This window comes from Telmatherina bonti (assembly GCF_933228915.1).
Source record: "Telmatherina bonti genome assembly, chromosome: 9".
Taxonomy (NCBI): Eukaryota; Metazoa; Chordata; class Actinopteri; order Atheriniformes; family Telmatherinidae; genus Telmatherina; species Telmatherina bonti.
In genome coordinates this window covers 4,370,866-4,388,958 of record NC_136627.1, presented here as the reverse complement: position 1 = coordinate 4,388,958, position 18,093 = coordinate 4,370,866, and the positions used below count along the sequence as shown (strand labels likewise).

The following is an 18,093-nucleotide window of genomic DNA, read 5'->3' as shown; positions in this document are numbered from 1 at the left end:
CAGAAACATGCTTAAACATTTTATTTAAAATAAGCTCTGAACAAAATTATATATTTTTTTAAATTCGGTTTTTTTTATTAATTTAAAAATGATATAATAATGTCTTAAATACAAACAATGGCCTTTTTTGTTTTCCTCAATTGAGTTCTTTTGTAAATTGTTGCAATGTCATTCACTGTGAACTGTAAGACATATTGTGAGTTGAAATAAAGCATTAAAAAAATTTCCTTGCAAAAACAGAAGAAAAAAGAGAAAAACTTGGAATTTCTTGTAAACAACCTGATTCTGTTGGCCAGGAGCTTTTAACTTTTAAGTTGTTTTTTTTTGTATTTTTGTTTTTTTTTTTGTTTATTTGTGTGTTGTTGTTTTTGTCATATTTACATCGATGTAAATATGCCAGAACTAAACCCCACATCAATGGATGGAAAAATGATCTCAGAATATTCATAAAATCTCTTCAAAATATGAAAACAAAAAATTCCCAAAGACTTTTTTTCCTTGATGAACTTGTTCATGTTACTAGACAGAGACTCCTACGATTTCAGTGTGTGTGTTATTACGCTCTTATTCCTATCAGACTGCCTTGTTGTAAGTTACCTCAACACCTGTTAAATGTATACAACAACCAATATGCCGAATTGTTATACATTGTTATACATTATAAATACATTGTTGTTTAATCAAAAAATAAACAGAAAGAAAAAAAAAATCCTTGCAAAAACAATGTTCATGAAAACTTTCTCTTTGTTTTTGACTGTTTAAAACAAATTTATTCTTCACAAATTTTAATTCACTATTATTTGAATTGTTAAAAACTATCATAACAAAAATATTTAGTCGTTCATAAAATAAAAAAGCTGTCGAGAATTCTTCCACAGTCTCATTGCTTTGCCACAAAAACATACTTAAGACCAAGAGGTTGTCATTTTAATATCAATAAATGTGTCACAATGTGTCTAAAGTTTGAGATTAAGTGATTTAATATGAGTGACGTTGGACTGACAATGTATTAATGACCTGAATTCATTCTACCTACAGGTTCTAACATCTGACACAATCAGTGCAAATGCACGGTTTCATCTAAACTTGGCAGGAAAAGTCAGTAAATGAGTGTTTGGTAGTTGTTTTTTTGTTGTAACAATGTCCTTTGGATAAAAAAAAATTCTACTGTTGGAAATTTTGTTTTATTACTCTTTTAAATGAAGTCACATCAGCAAGGAAAATTCATTAATGGAATGAGCAGTTGGCAGTTCTTCTCTAGCAAACAGATGATTCTACTGTTTACTCTTGTTTGGTGTTGTTTATTGAGTTGGAAAGCTGAAGTCTGGAAAAACAAGACATATTGATATTTTAAAAACTTCTTAACAAAAAGCAGCCCCAGTGGAAGATCCTTACACAGCTGCAACAGCCTGGAGCCTCCTCCTCATGCTGGTCTCCAGCTGGGCAACACACTGCTTTGGGAAGACATCTCAGTTTTCAACCAGCAGTCACCTGTCAGTCAGTGTGGTTGTGATGGTCACTCTGGTACAAACAGCAGCCCAACATGATCCCAGGTTGAGGTCAGGTCTGCAGGCAGGTCATCCTTTCTGTGGAGCTGGTCTCTACCTCACTCTCTGGGGACCAGGGCCGACAGTTAGTCCCACACTGTGGAGATATGGGATCATAAATGGTTACATAATCTTATCTTTTCATCTGTGTTGAGATTTCCTCCGATAAAGACAAGGCTTGTTATGCCAGTGAGGAAGATGCTGCTCCACACTATTACACTGCCTCCACTAGCAGATGTTACCCTGCTGCATCGCTCAGCCGCATTCTTCACCGTACTTTCACCCTGTGATCCAACTGTCTGCTGCAGCAGGATCCGTGATCAGACCTGCTGCTAATCAGGTACCAACTTGTCTGTCATCACCTGGCATACCAGATGCTCAGAAGAGTCAGTAGCAGAATCAGCTTTTTAGCATTGGCAGAGAAGATGTGTCATGGATGTAACCTTCAACTCTGCTGCTCATCTCACAGATGGAGTTTCCTTACAAGTGTGGCTCCATTTAAAATGGAAAATAAGCAGACTTTCTACATGTATATGTTGCCAAGAAACATTTGTACATAAAAAACATTAAACACTAATGTCCTTTCTTTTTGTGCTAAAATTTATTTAGACTGAACACAAACTATTTTTGATGATTCTGAGTAAAAAGAAATCCATGAAAAATGTTGGTTCATTTAATGATATTTTGTTTGATCTTCGGCAGCATTATGAGCTCATAGCAATGTGAAAAATGTTTGACTGTTTTCTGGTTATTCTTTTTTAATTAGTCTTTAAATTCTGAAGAAATTTGGGGCGTACTTGAGCTTAGCATTTTACTCAGTGTATGAATCCTTCTCCACAAAGATGGAAACTAGAAAGTGGAGCATGCCTCAGAAAAATGAAGTTTCATCACTGCCTCAATCCTCTAACTTTAATTAATCAGTAAGTAAAAGTATTTTTTAATCATCCACTGTAAAATGCTGGCACATTTTGCGGAAACCTTCTGTAGGTGGATTGGAAATTGAACTTTTTACTTGACAATCTTGACTCTGGCTCCTTTGACTGAAGTCTTGAGTTTTTTCTTTTAAAAAAAAAAACCAAACTGTGATCTATTTATTGATTTAAATAACTAATTTAATGTGAAATAACAATAACTAACTAACTAACTAACTAACTAACTAACTAACTAACTAACTAATGTATAATATATATTATATATTTGTATTTATAGTATATATTAATATATTATATTATATATTAATATATTATATATATTATTATTAAATTAAATTAAATGAAAAATACTTTATTAATCCCCAAAGGGAAATTCAGTATTATAGTAGATAATAATTAACTAGAGGAGGTCTTGTTACTTGTTGTTACTCAAGTATTTTTAATTTAATTGAATGGAATTTAATTGAATTCATTTAATTTCATTTACCTTTATTTAACCAGGAAGTCAAAGTCATGACAAATTTACTGACGATAACAGTTAAATTAATAAACAAACAAACAAACAAACGAATAAACAAACGAATAAATAAATAAATAAAGTTTTTCCACTGTTGTTGCTTGTGGACATTTGGGGCAGACCGCTAGAGGGCAGCACATGCAACGACATTGCCACGTCAACGTACAAGAAGAGTGACGTCACGACGTCATCGCGTAAGGTCTGAGCATGCTTACTCCGCCCGGACGTAAACAAAGGCAGGACGTCGCTCTGCATTAAACTCTGTCCTAGAGATTTTTACATGCTTACATTTCCCAAAGATCGGAGAGCTTCTTGTATCTGGAGCCATGGAAAACGCCTTACTGATGCGAGTGAGCGTGTTCACCGACCAGGGAGGCAGGAAATACATGGAGGATGTGACCGAGGTCATCGTGGAGCCCGAGCCGGGAGAGGATGAGCCGACGTCCGGTGAGCGGGAGAAGAGTGCTGGGGGGGATTGCACGTTCAGCTCCGCGGCTGAAGACATCCAACCAGACCTTACAGGATCCACCGTGCAAACCCCGCAACTTACAAACGATTCCTCCGATCCAGGACGGACGGAAGAACGAAATACTTTAGTGGACACAGCACCGGGAACTCGGTACTCCCCTCTCCTCCAGCCGAGCCCCACCAGCCGTCCCCGCCGCTCCGTGGCGTTCTTCGCCGTGTTCGATGGCCACGGGGGTCGCGAGGCGGCGCAGTTTGCACGGGACTATCTGTGGGAATTTATGAAGAAACAGCGGGGGTTCTGGTCGGACTGTGACCGGGAGGTCTGCTCGGCCATACGCAAAGGCTTTGTAGCCTGTCACCATGCCATGTGGAAGAAGCTGCGTAAGTTTACCATTCACACACTATTCACACACCAATTCTACTGAAAGTCGCTGTTTATGTTGCCCCATGTGTGTGTTGATCTCATCAAGCATTCGTATGGATCCATTCCCCTTTGTCAGATTGATCCATTCCCCTGGATCTGATGGATCCATTCCACTGGATCAGGTGGATCCGTTGCCTGGATCTGATGGATCCATTCCCCTGTATTTGATGGTAATCTGTGGATCCATTCCCCTGTATTTGATGGTAATCTGTGGATCCATTCCCCTGTATCAGATGGATCCATTCCCCTGTATTTGATGGTAATCTGTGGATCCATTCCCCTGTATCAGATGGATCCATTCCCCTGTATTTGATGGTAATCTGTGGATCCATTCCCCTGTATCAGATGAATCCATTCCCATGGATCTGATGGTTAATCTGCGGCCTGGTGTGTGTTTATATCCATGAACCGTGGCTGTTTTCTCAAAGCCAGACGTGCTAGAAGATTCCATGGCCGGTCGTTTTCAAATGGCTATAAAACAGCAAATGTCAGAAAACCGACCTATTTTCCACTCAATATGTTTATAATATTTAACTTCGCGGTTTTAACACATTATTTAATTATCTTTTATGTTTTTTTTTTTTTTTTTTTACATTAAAATGCCACATAGCTAACAGTGTTAGCATTGATTACAACGTTAGCATAGCTTTTTTTTTTGGTCTTTAAAAATTTTTTTTTTAAAATTACATAATAGAACAAAGAAATGCAGAACATAAACTGATAAGTCAGGGAGTCAAGAATTAAATAAAATAGGTACAAAAAGAATATGCAGGCCATGGACAATACATAAAAAAGATGAATGAATGAAATAAGAATTAGTCCAATATGCTCGTAGTTTTTAAGGCATTAGGATGTTCAAGATCTTTATTGATGGTGCTGTATTGAAGAAGTTCTTGTAAAAACAAGCTCGGCTTGCTAGCCCATTTCTTTTTATGAATATGAAACCTTCCCATTAGTATAATAAGTTGTACAAAAAATGTCAAGTTCTTTTCCACTTTATCTTCAAAATTAAAAAAGTCCTTCTCTTTTAAATGTACGCAATGTTCTGTTTTCTTTTGAATAAAAGTTTGTACAATAATCCAGAACGTTTCCATAGCTATGCTAACACTGTTAGCATAGCCACCGGAAAGCCGCCGCGGATGCGCGAGGTTTAGCACCCGCTTTACCAGTTAAAAAATACGGTCACAACTTCATATAGTGTTAACTTTTAGTTTATATATGTTTCGAAGGCATTGATTACATATGTTGTTGTTAGTGGTGTTTTTGACAGTATGCAGCCGGTGAAGGCCGAACACACAGGGCTTGCCGGGACATGTCAGCTGTTTTGTGAGTCAGCTATTTCTCCCATCATCACGTCTGGTTTAGCTGGAAAGACTTGTTCCAGGACACACAAGTGTCCTTTTATATTAGATTTTTCATAATAATATTCATGTTAAATATTTAGTTTTGACGGGGGAACCTGCAGGGAAGAGTTTGCAGACAGAATGAGATGAGGCAACTTCAGTGTTGCCAGATCGTGTGAGAAAAACAAGCAACCAGCTGGATGATAACAAACCCAAAAGAATCGACCTGGACCCTCAAAGAAAAAAAACCGTTACACTGATGTTAAACTTGTTGTTATTTATGTATATGTTTACATGTATGTATATATTGATATTGATATAGATATATATATCTAGATAGATAGATATGTATCCTCCAGTTTCTGGCAGACAATCACTTTATGGTGCAACACCGGTTTGGGGCAGCGTGGTTACCAAGAAAATGGGTTTTTTGGACAGATCCAAGAAATGGATAAACTACTGTGGGATGCTTTTCACATAACTGTGAATAAGTGAGATAGATTTCAGAGGAATAAATTCAGCCCAAAGAAGCAACCAGTGTTTTGAAAACAAGCCCAAAAAACTGCAACCCGCAACTTTACAAAAGAAAAACAAGCCCAAATTTGCTTATAATAAGCGGACCTGGCAACACTGGTCAAGTTATATATATATATCTTTTTGTTTGTCTCCTCAGCTGATTGGCCCAAAACCCTGACAGGTCTTCCTAGTACATCCGGCACTACTGCCAGTGTAGTGGTTCTTCGAGGAAACCGCATGTATGTGGCCCACGTGGGGGACTCTGCTGTGGTCTTAGGGGTCCAAGATGACCCTTCAGTCCCATTCATCAGAGCTGTAGAAGTCACACAAGACCACAAGCCTGAATTACCTAGTGAGCGGGAGCGTATCGAAGGTCTCGGAGGGAGGTAAGGTTCATCCACAAGGCAGTCCCCAGCTTTGGATCATTCCCTCTTATGATTCAGCACATTTAAGAGTTGCTTAAAACTTCCCTTTGCACAATAGCAAATCAAAATGCTATCTGGTCAAAGAGATAGTCTTCTTCATTTTGTCTTTGCTCTGCCTGTTGATAAGCCGTCATTATTGATGAGCTGTGTAATGGTTGACAAAAGATCACCAGTTCTGCTGATTGGATCAAATACCCCCCCCCTTAGCAGCAGGTTAATTCTCCAAAATGGACCTTGCAATGGAATATAAGTTGTCTTATAGTGTGTTATGTATCAGGGTATAGTAGAAAATCATCCTTGTGAGTTTTAAACAGAAGAAAAACATTGCATGTAATACTGCAGATACAGTTCTGCTGATTATATTTGGAGAACTTTTTCTGGAATGATCCAGTTTTGGCCAAGCTTTGGCTGTTGGACAGATGGCTTCTGATATACTGGAGAATAACTTCACATGGACTGGAGTCTATAACTGACTGCAAAGTCTCCTGCTCCTTCACTGGGTGTTGCCATATGTCCTGCATGTCCAGAGAACATTAATAAAAGTTACATCTTAAGTGAGTCTAGCTCACGGTTGGGAAACGCCAGTCCTGAAGGTCCTGCAGGTTTTACTTGTTTTCCTCCTCTACCACACCTACTTTAAATAAAAATGTCTCCTCAACAGCTTGTTGTCAAGTTCTGCCCAAACACCTTGCCCCATTAATCTGATTTTAAGTGCGTGTTGCAACAGGGAACCCCCAAAACCTGCAGGACTTGAGGATTGGCTTTGCCCATCCCTGGTCTAGCTGCAGTTCTTGCTCAGCCTGGCCACTTGATTGGACCCTCATCCCTGTCTTAGTGTACGTGCATGGGAGGAAAACCATGTTATTCACCCAGTGCTTCACCACTGTGGAAGAAACTACAGAGATTCTCTTGACTCTGTCTGCGGGGGATCGTGGTACATGAAAGTCTTGAGAAAAGGCTTGCACAGAAAAGGTTTTTTTTGTTTTAGGTAGCGATGCACCAATCCACTTTTTAGGCGTTCCGATCCGATACCAAGATCTGAAATTTGTATATCTGCCAATACCAAACCTGTTTATGTGAACATTATTGTGACTATGGTTATTATTGCTGTTATAACTGTTTAAGATTTCATCAGGTTGTAATAAATGACCCATCCTTTCTGAAGTTATCTCACCAATACAGATATAATAACATTACAGATCTAACAATCTCAACAAGTTTTATTCTGATTTGACACATTTTACCTAAATCCAACTATAAATGTGTGGTTTTGAAACAAAGATCTCGCTTTTAGTGGAACAAAAAATGTCACATTGTAACATGTAAGGCATTTATTTCTTTTAAAACACGTCCGAAGCATGTCATCAAACATATCTGCGCTGACTTGACTAGTGTGGTATCGGTACACTTTTATTAATGCCAAGTACGAGTACACAAGCTTGGTATTGAGCCGATACAGATACTGGTGTCGGTGCATTCCTATTTTTAGATTGCTTGACTGGTGATTTAGTCAGACGAGGCTTCAGTTGGAGCAAAGACACAATCTGGAAAGGCTTAATATGCCGGCAAGTTGAGACAGAGACGCAATGGGCCCATTTTCTAACACATTTTTACTGACTGGTTTAGCTACCCGACAAAAGAAAAGTTTCTATCTGTTATTGACTTTGTGTGATCTGGGAGGAGTTTTTACTTCTTGTTGTCTGTTGGCAGTGTGATCAAGAAGTCAGGAGTGAACCGGGTGGTCTGGAAGAGGCCGAGGCTCAGCCACAACGGGCCAGTCCGCCGGAGCACCGTCATCGACCAGATACCTTTCTTGGCAGTGGCCCGAGCTTTAGGTTAGAATATTTACATAAACACACACACACACACACTTCTTTTTGTCTGCTTTTGTAGTTTGGCTGAGGAAGTCAACCTCTGTTTCCCTGCTGCTCTCTCCTGCTCTGTTAACACATAACACCGGTAATATTTACATATTATCATTAGATGACGATGATTTATGATGGAGTAATAATGTTGTTTGTGGATCGATGCCTTAAAATGAATGCTTTAATGTTGTGCTTTAACTCCTTAAGTGTGAAAGCCTTAATAAAAACATAAAATCTGTTTGCTAAATTCATAACTTTTCCAATGACAAAGACCCTCCCTGTCAATATCCTGAGACCCCCAGTTAGAGAAAAGCTGCTCCAATGAACCATCATCTGAAAAAATTCGATCAAAGCTCAGTTGGCATGAAGACTTATATATCCTGTAGTGGTGCGCCGCCATAGTTTACAGGTAGCAGACGCCCTGAAACGTCTGATATTAATATTGTCGTTGTGATCGCTAACTGATATTTACTGATAGCGAGTTATGTATTTATTTTCTAAACATTAAGGTGATCAAATTCTGTACAAAATAAAAGATAACGTTAGCTTCCTGCCGTTGTTTGTAAACTTCTGGACGGTGGTTTTTCAGATGACTCATCAAGTTGGTGTTGGATGGTTTGAAGCAAGATTCTCACATTACTTCGCTGTGCAAGCATCGCATCCTGCTGTTCAAGTGATAAACGACGTCATCGCTGACGTTACTCCTTCAGTTACACACAATGCTGCGCTGCATTACGATCATTCAATTCAGCTTTATGGTCTTACTCATCATTTAAAGCCAATTCATACAAAACCCAGCTAATAGAAACCAGCTGATTGCATCGAATCATGATCCAATCCTCCATCCTGAGCTGCACGAGGCGACAGTGGGAAGGAAAAAACTCTCCTTTAACAGGAAGAAAACCTCCGGCAGAACCCGGCTCAGGGAGGGCATCCATCTGCCTCGACTGGTTGGGGTGGAGAGGACAGGAAAGACAGATCAACATGTACAACTGCACTTATTCAGGAAGACCTGCTGAAAGAGGAGAAATATGTTAGAGACGGCAATATTTCTGGGATATATTTCTACACATTAGGGAAAAGGAGCAAGGTACTACTCAGTGTTTTAGGTGACGCTGCATAACTAATGGATGTCTATACTACCTCTAACTATCAGAACATAACCTGGAAAGTTGGGTCCCGTACATGCAGACTCCAACTCAGGATATGCTCATATCCTAACTGTAAGAGTCATAGAAAGAGGAAAGTTTTCAGCTGGATCTTTTGGGAGGGAGACTCTCGAAGACTTGTCCTCCTGTGGAGAGGGAGGCATCATGTGGACAAGAAGGATGTCGTCACACCCAAACAAACAGGACGCCTTTTTCTCAGTTAAATGGAAGATGGTTTTCTTTCTTGTTGCTGATTCTCCTTTCATTTTTCCTCATATGACAGGTGATCTGTGGAGTTATGACTTCTACAGCGGGGAGTTTGTGGTTTCTCCTGAGCCAGACACCAGTGTGGTCATCCTTGACCCCCGAAAACATCGCTACATCATCCTGGGCAGTGATGGTTTGTGGAATATGGTTCCACCGCAGGAGGCCATCTCCATGTGTCAGAACAACGATGAAGAAATGGTGAGTGGGGATAAAGATTTCTAATTTCTGACACCTGATCATCCGCACACGCGAGCATGGCATTAAACCTTTACTCTGCAGGCACCGTGTGGGGTATCGAGCGCCAGGCAGCTGGTCAGCCACGCTTTGCTGCGGTGGCGCCAGCGAATGTTGCGCGCTGACAACACCAGCGCCATAGTGATCGCCCTGCAGGAGCCCGGTTCCTCACAAGAAACGCTGCACCAGGAAGAGGTGCTTCTGGACCTGGCCAAGGTGTCCCAGTGTCCTCCCACCTCAATATCCCGCGCAGACACTCCACTCCTTCAGGTAGGGCCAGCTGGACTGGTGCATTTTAGACCATGTGCTTTTTAAAAGCTTCATTTTCAGCTGTTTTAAATTATTTTTGTGGCTCTGTTTTTGTTTCATTTGCTGCCACTTTGCCCATCTAGATGGCGAAAAGGCCTGTAGCTGTGAGAGCAACGAGGAAACATGGCAGATATTTATAGGAAATTTGTCGGAATTTGAGCGGAGATTTATTTCAATACACAATTTTACACCAGTACTTCTGGAACATGGATCCATGTTGGACAAGTAAACCAGAAATAATTCCAGTAGAACCCATCCAAGACGAGACAAAACAACATACATATATTTTTTATTTTATTTTTAGTCACTAGAGGGTTATAAATAAATGATACACAGAATGTCATACATCTTCACTCCTCCTGTCACACAAATGACATAAAATTAAAGAAACAAAAACAGACAAAAACATCACATTACACACAAGTCTTAATATTAACACTATACCTTAGATTGACTTGAGAAAATTCTTAAAATCAAATTCTATATGAGACTGGCAAATTTTAAAAAGTTCTGAAGATCTGCCTTTATTCTTTTAATAAATTGTGTCAAGTGTAAGATAGCTTGAGAGCTCATTCCACCAATGAGCTAATACTGGGGGTTTTGGTTTGTTCCACATTAGTTATAGATTTCCCAGCTGCCAACAAGGCAAGGTCTACATATGTACATTGATATTTATTCCACTTGTCAGACACACTAGTTCCCAAAAGACATAAACGTGGGGACAAAGGGACAGTTATACCTAAACAAAGAGAGATCAACTTGGTAATAGAATTCCAAAATTGATGTAGTGAATCACATAACCAAAAGATATGGAAAAATGTCCTCTGGTGTGTAATAAATCCTATGTATCATCTTAAATAAAGCTAGTTTATGCCTTAAATTATAATAACATTTATGAACTTGGCAACAAATATAAGACCAATCCTCCACATGAAGCTCTTGTTCCCATTTACATCTTAAATTATCAGTATTTATACCAGAACAGTCAACAAAAATGTTGTAAATCTTACAAATAACCTTTTCTTTGATCTGTTCCTTATCTTTTAATATTATATCAATTTTTGATAACATAGGTTCTTGAAGAGAACCCTTTTCGGTCGTGGATGCATGCCGTATATGCTAAAATCTATATAAATGAGAAGAGGACAATCCATGTTTCTGCTGTAGCTGATCAAATGAAAGAAATATCCCATTTTTAAAGAGATGACCAAATTCCTGAATGCCTTTATTATGCTAAAGCTTAAAAGTGTCATTTTTACAACATTTAATACTTGGATTTTTCCAAATTGGAGAAAAACAACACAGATGTGACCGAAACAGGACCAGGCAGACTGAGGCTGCAGCCGCAGATGGGCGGGACACCTTGTTTAATGGGCGGGGCATGTCTGATGTGGGCGAGGCATGTCAGCTGTGGGCGGGGCATGTCAGCTGTGGGTGGGGCATGTCAGCTGTGGGTGGGAATAGTTCTGCCAGCATGTCCTTGTTTATGTCTTTTGGGGATAAAACTGAAATCCCGACCCTATAGGAAGGAAAATATTCTGTTTTAATGGTTGGAGCAAACTTTGGACACTACAAGAGGAGAAAATCCTTATGAATGGGACCACGTCGTATGAGGTTTTACGGATAAAAAGCTTGTGGACATGGGAATTTGGGACCATTTCATGGTCAGTCTCACCTCTGACTAATAACATGAGATTAGTTGGATGATAATGTTGATGCTTCTTCTTTCATAGTTCTTTTTATTCTTTGCTACTTTTTCTGTTTCCTTTTGAGCCGGACAACTTAGACTCTTCTTCTGAAGGCAATAAAAATCTAGATCCACCTGTGGTTTAACAGAGTTTGCTGACAGAATCTTAAACGTGTGTATCTTCATGAATAAGCTGTAAGTGTTGTTTTCCTGCAGCGGCCTCCAGATGAAGACTCCAACTCTGCCATCTGCGACTTCCTCCCTGCCCTGGAGCGACAGGACGGTCTGTCTGGAAGCAGCAGCTTGTACCACATGAGCCTGTCTGACCCCTTCGCTCTGACTCCTCTGTGTTCAAACAGCAGCAGCGATTTGCCCGGTCTCTCCTGTCCTTCTGATAGGACGGTAAGCAGCAGGACAACCAGCAACAAAAGGACTTTTAATGGATCATCGCCGTCAGGCCTCTTGGCAAAGAAAGCCCGCCGCAGGACTACGGACAGGCCGCCGCTGGCCCAACACAACGCTGAGAAAAAACAGAAGGAGTCCAATAACGTCTCTCCCATTCTCCAGCAGCGTAACAAGACCACAGTGTGTGTGTTCTGAAACACACTCCAGCTGTCGCCTCGCTCCAGCGGCTGCTCCTCAGCATCACTACAGCTGTCACTCGGACAGTTTCTGGTTTTGGATGGATTCTATTTGTGTGTGTCTTTGTCTTCAAACTTTCCTGAAATGCCAACAAATGAGCAGTGTGTAGGCTGAAGGGACGTCCAGCGGCATCACCGCATCCTGGCATCACAATCCTGGTGGGGTCTAGATCAGTTCAGTCCTTAAGAGCTGCTATCCTGCAACGTTTAGATGCGTTAACCCCTTTTCCAACACACCTGAATCAGGGGAATGTCTCCTTACCAGGCGTCTGCAGAGCTGGATGGCATGCACATGAAGGAATTCAGGTGTGTTGGAGCGGGATGCTTCAATAAGTTGCAGGGTGGTGGATGAGGGGAACTGAACTGGTCTAGATCCAGGCAGACTTGCTGGAAGAGGTTTGGGTTTGTGCTGATGGATCTTCCTGCATCCTACACCCTGGACCTTTTATGTGTCTTACTTCACCTCTGTCTGTGGAAGAATGAACTATGATTAATGTTTCTGGTGTAAATATTATGCATTTTATAGCTGAGTATTTAACTGTTTATGTAAAGCAAATATATTTTTTATACATCCTTTTATGGTATGATGATAGGACACCAGAATCCCTTTTAGAGGAGCTCTAACGCAGCTTTCTAACTGTCGGCACGTGTGCAGACGCTGTGCTTCAACATACTTGTGTTATTTTATTTAATCACTGGAGAATTGTCTTGAATATAAACTGAAGGTGCTGCTACAGTCACAAATTGGTAAGCTAGTACATTGTGAATATTAATATAAAGTGATATGTAATGGTGTCAAAGTACACACTAGTCCTTTGTAAAGTGTTTTTAAGTTTTAATTGCACACTGCATCTTATTTGTTGTTAACGATGAAACTCTGAGCTGTTTGGTGTCTTCACTGCTCCGAGCCTGCTTCACCCGTTTAGGTTCTCGTCTTTACATCTCCAGGAATGCCTTTCAGCGGCCCTCTGCTCTGGCAGACGTTGGTATGTCTGTCTCTGAACAGCAGATTGCTTCCTCCGAGTTTCTGTCGGATTAAAGACTTCCTGCAGTTCAGAGAAAAATGTTTACAGCTTAAAATTTCTGATTATTTTCTGCTCTCTGACTTTCATTAGAGCTGGTATGACTAGGACGTCGGGCTCTGTTTGGAGGGGGTGTGTGTCCCCATTAGTCCAGCCCCTCCAAACTGGTCCGGTCCGTTTGACTGGGAAGCCAGAAGTCGGTCCTTAAGGGCTGCTGCCCTACAGGTTTTTGATTCATCCCTGTTCCAGCGCGGGGTTTGCATTAAATGCATCCAATAACGGTGAAGTTCTGCACAATGCCTGACATTGATGGTGTGATGGAGCAGGGATACGTGGAAAACCTGAAGAGCGAGACACCCCTGCTTTAAGCCTTCTTCCCTCCATGCTGCAGCTGCATTCTTCCTGTTTGATGTAAAAGGATCATTGGTGAGTAAATACACTCTGCATGGACTTTCTAAAAGGACATTTTAGCACTTTTACGCCGGCTTTGAGAAGGGAGTGGTTTTATTCTTCTTAAACAAACGACACAAGCAGGAACGGATTTCAGTGTGTGATGAGAGCACAGCAGCTGGAGGGCGTCCGACAGCATGATCCAACCCTTTCAGAAGCTGTTTGCAGAACAAGGCCGCGCCGTTTGCCTCTTTACTTTGTGTAGGATGCTCATGATGTACATTCACCTTCATGTCTTTGTTACACAATGATGATGTTTTTGTTTTCTTCCTCCCACAGAGCTGAGTGCAATTTCTGACTGTAATTTGTCACATTGTAGCCTGACATTTCCAGACAGATGCACAAATAAAACTCTTTCTGTTGGAGCAAACGGCGCTCCAGCTCCCAGACTTGTTTTGTTTGCTGGCATGTAGCATCATGCATCAGTCAAACTGTGTTACTCTGCTGGACAAAGATAGTCGTTGTGTCTAAAACATTCTGTTACTCTGCTATGGATCCCACATTTAGTATTTTTATATTCTATTTTTGAGAATTCCCATAGATTGTCTATGCGACTCCTTTTAGGGCCCACCTCCCTTACGTGCATGTGTACAGTGTAAATGTGAAGAAACGGCTCTTATATGGAAATCTTATTTAAATAAATTCTTAAGTTGAGTAATTGCAGATTTTTGTGACAGATGCTTGTTTTTATTCTGCTCAGACTGTGAGAGTCTCTTGATTTAAGTTGTTTTGAAAGAAGCTTTTATCATTACCATCCCATCGCCAGTCATTTCCAAACGCCTGTCCTGAGCGTAAAACCCTCGCGCTGTGTGTGGACCCTGGACTTCTTGGACTTCTGGAAGGAAGAGGTAAGGTATTGGGTAACCTTACCTCTTCCTTCCAGAACCGAACGCCATGCAGTGTCTTCAGCAATCTCCTAAATCCCTAGGTGGCCGGTGCCCGGCGGGATCGGCCCTTGCCGGCCTGGGCCTGCTGGGGCCTGTTCCCCCTGACTGCGGGGGACTCTGGTTGGGCACCTCCTTCGCCACCTCCTGGGCAGATGCATGGCTGGCTCTGGAGTGGGGGGGTTGGGATCTGTACCTGGGGGTGACTGTCGGTTACCCGGGTCTCTGGGTTCTCCTGGCCTTCCTCTAGCTGTAGGCGGGCGGGGTCACATTGGCATGATCACTCTTCTCTAAACACGTTCCACTCTGAATGTTCTGCATGAATGTTCTGCATGTGTCACAGTCACTGAGTCATCCAGCAAGTTTATTCACTAACAGCAGGTACCTCTCTTTCTGTCTTTTTGACTTAACTTGCTAGTTTCTGGTCTTCATGATTGTCAACGGTTTTGTTCTCCACGAATCTAGAGTTGGCTTGTGTGGGTGTATATATTTATGTGTGTGGGTGGGTATGTGTGTGTACTTATGTGTATGTGTATGTATGTATGTGTATGGATATGTATATATGTATGCATATGTGTGAGTGTATGTGTATGTGTGTATATGTGTATATGTATGTGTATATGTATGTGTATGTATGTGAGTATGTATATGTGTATATATGTATATATATATATATATATATATATATATATATATGTGTGTGTATGTATGTGTATATGTATGTATGTATATCTATCTTTATGTATGCATGTATGTGTACATGTGTGTGTATGCATGTGTATGTATGTGTATATGTATGTATGTATGTATATATGTGTATATATATAATGTATGTGCGAGTGTATATACATATATATGTAGGTGGGTATGTATGTGCATATACATGTATGCATTGATCTCTTTCTTTTGTTTTTTTTTTTGTTTTTTTTATGTTCTCTTTTCTGTTCTCTTTCTGCCCCTTTCCTGTCCTTTCCGGTCGGGTCCAGTAGCATAAACTCTGTAATACAAGCTATTATCCAAAACAAATTGAAAAATAAAATAAGAATCAAGAAATACAAGGGGATCATTACATCTACAAAAGTTCCCCTTGGCAAAATAAATTTGCTCAGCAGAACACAGCATCCAGAACATCAGTCTGCTTGCTTAAATGCTGGACAAGACAAAAAAAAAAAAAAAAAAAAAAAAAAAGCAATCTCCTAAATAAATAAAATAAAAAAGGAACTCAATCACTGCTTCATGTTCACACAACCTCTACTAAATATCAAATACCTGCTACACCTTTCTTTGTCTGCTTTATTGTCGTGTTCATTGCAAACTTTAGACTATTTTTTCTTATAAACTTTATATTATTCAAGTGCAATTATGTCATTTCATTTATTCTCTCAATCCTGCTTGTCCCACACTTTCTTTTCCATGTTTTCCTCAAACAGGAAACTGTAGCTTTTAGAGGTGTCTTCTCACATCTCACAAATCAGCTTCATTCCAGAGAAGACAGTGGTGTTTCTGGATCCTGTTCGCATCTGGTTTCTTCTTTGCATGAAGGAGCTTTAACCTGCATTTGTGGATTTCAGGGTGAACTGTGTTCACAGTGATTTATTGAATCTTCCTGAGGCAACGAAGAGACTTCCAGTAGAAAATAATCTTAAGATTCAGCCTTGTCCCATGCACACAGAGATTCCTGATGATTTTCTGAATCTTCTGATGATATTTCTTACAGTAGATGGTCTGAGGAACATTTTTCTGAAATTTTTAAACAATTTTTAGCCACAGACTTCTTCAGACTAGTGAAGATCTTTCCATCTGAGAGACTTGGCCTCACTGAAATGATCCTTTTATACCGAATCATGTTGTTGACCTGTTGCCATTAACCTAACAACAGCCGATTACATTTCTGGCGTTTTATTTCCTCTTTTCCAACCTTTTACAGATGTGTTGCTTCTATCAGTGTCAAAATGAGCTCATATTTTCCATTAAATATTGAAATGTCCTGGTTTCATCGTTTGATAAAGTTTATCTTCCTACAAAAATGTGTTGATAACTAAAGGTGATGCTTTTATTTATATTTTACAAAACATATCTGCTTTTTTTTAATTGAGCTAGTATAATCTTAACTTTTTTTTTATTTTTTTTAATAAAGATTATGGTCAAAAGAAAGTATATATTCTCCGAGGCTAATTATGTTTTTTGAATTGATAAGTAATAAATATATCACAAATAATTACATTTGTTTTAAAATTATTTTTTTTAAATTTCAGCAGAATGAAAGTAATAAAGTTTAATAATAATTATACAGACATAATAAATATTTAATTTATTATGTCTTTAGCGATAGCTAACTAATTTTATTTATTTTTGTTTTCATCCGGAACCTGTCCAATGTTTATATACGTCACTTCCGTAGTGTTCTTCCTAAACATTAAAAGTCTTTTTTATAAAGTCGCAACCGACAGGCCACGTTTAGCGTTAAAAATATCTGATTCACAGCATCATAACAAAGGTATTTGCAACTAAATATTGCATATAAACTATCTAACATGTCTCATGGAGGTTTGTTTGACGTTTATCGATCGTTTTGATCACAGATTTTGAATCTAACTACCGGAAGTGGTAACGTCCATTACGCAACATCCGGCGGTGTAACGTGATTTAGGAGAGCGGGAAGAGGCGAAGGTAAAAATGTCTTTCTATTTGTACACATGAACATTTTCCTTTAACTAGCGTTACTTATTATAATATGAGGTACAGGTTCTAGTAATAATATGTTAATGGAGCAGTTAGCATTAGCTCCTGGTAGGTAGGAGACTAAAAAAAAAAATCATGCTGAAGGTAGTTTAGTGACAAACTCTCCTCATGTGTGTGATACCTTCACACTTAGACAATAGGTAATATTGGAATAATAATTGATAAAGAAGGGATGATGAAGCCTTGCGAAGCTTTTCAGGTTTCTATTTGTACTGGAAAAAAAAAAAGAGTTAAACCTTATAAAATAGATCACTGTTTCTCAAATGGGGTTCTTCAAGGCATTCCAGGGGGTACCTGGAATTATTTGGAAACATCTTTTATTTTCTCTTTAAAACATCCTTAAATAAAATAACATTCTTTATATTTATAAACTGAATTTACATTTAGATTTACATAATTTTATTCCTACTAAAATCCCTTGAATTAATGAGCCAAATCATATCCGTCAGTCACTGTCGCCATGACAACGCAAACAAACGTTTGATTAAACAAACACAAATGATAAAGTGCTGTATTTCATGTGTTTTCTTAACTAAGAAATACTTTGCAGTGGTTAGGGGTTACTTGGCTGAAAAAATATTTTACAAGGGTTGCTGTGTTACAAAAAGTTTAAGAACCGCTGAAATAAACCATACTAGTGACATGTGGTGGTCAGCCGAAGTTATTACAGGC

General features: G+C 39.5%; 1 protein-coding gene across 1 annotated transcript; it reads left to right on the top strand.

The window, feature by feature from the left end:
• Positions 1-3,271: 3,271 nt before the first annotated feature.
• On the top strand, positions 3,272-14,290 carry ppm1da (protein phosphatase, Mg2+/Mn2+ dependent, 1Da). The gene is made up of 6 exons (XM_079245837.1): positions 3,272-3,845; positions 5,905-6,133; positions 7,883-8,007; positions 9,469-9,650; positions 9,732-9,956; positions 11,899-14,290. Exons 1-6 carry the CDS (start codon positions 3,323-3,325, stop codon positions 12,280-12,282), a joined length of 1,668 nt encoding a protein of 555 aa, XP_079101963.1. The 5' UTR covers positions 3,272-3,322; the 3' UTR covers positions 12,283-14,290.
• Positions 14,291-18,093: the final 3,803 nt, after the last annotated feature.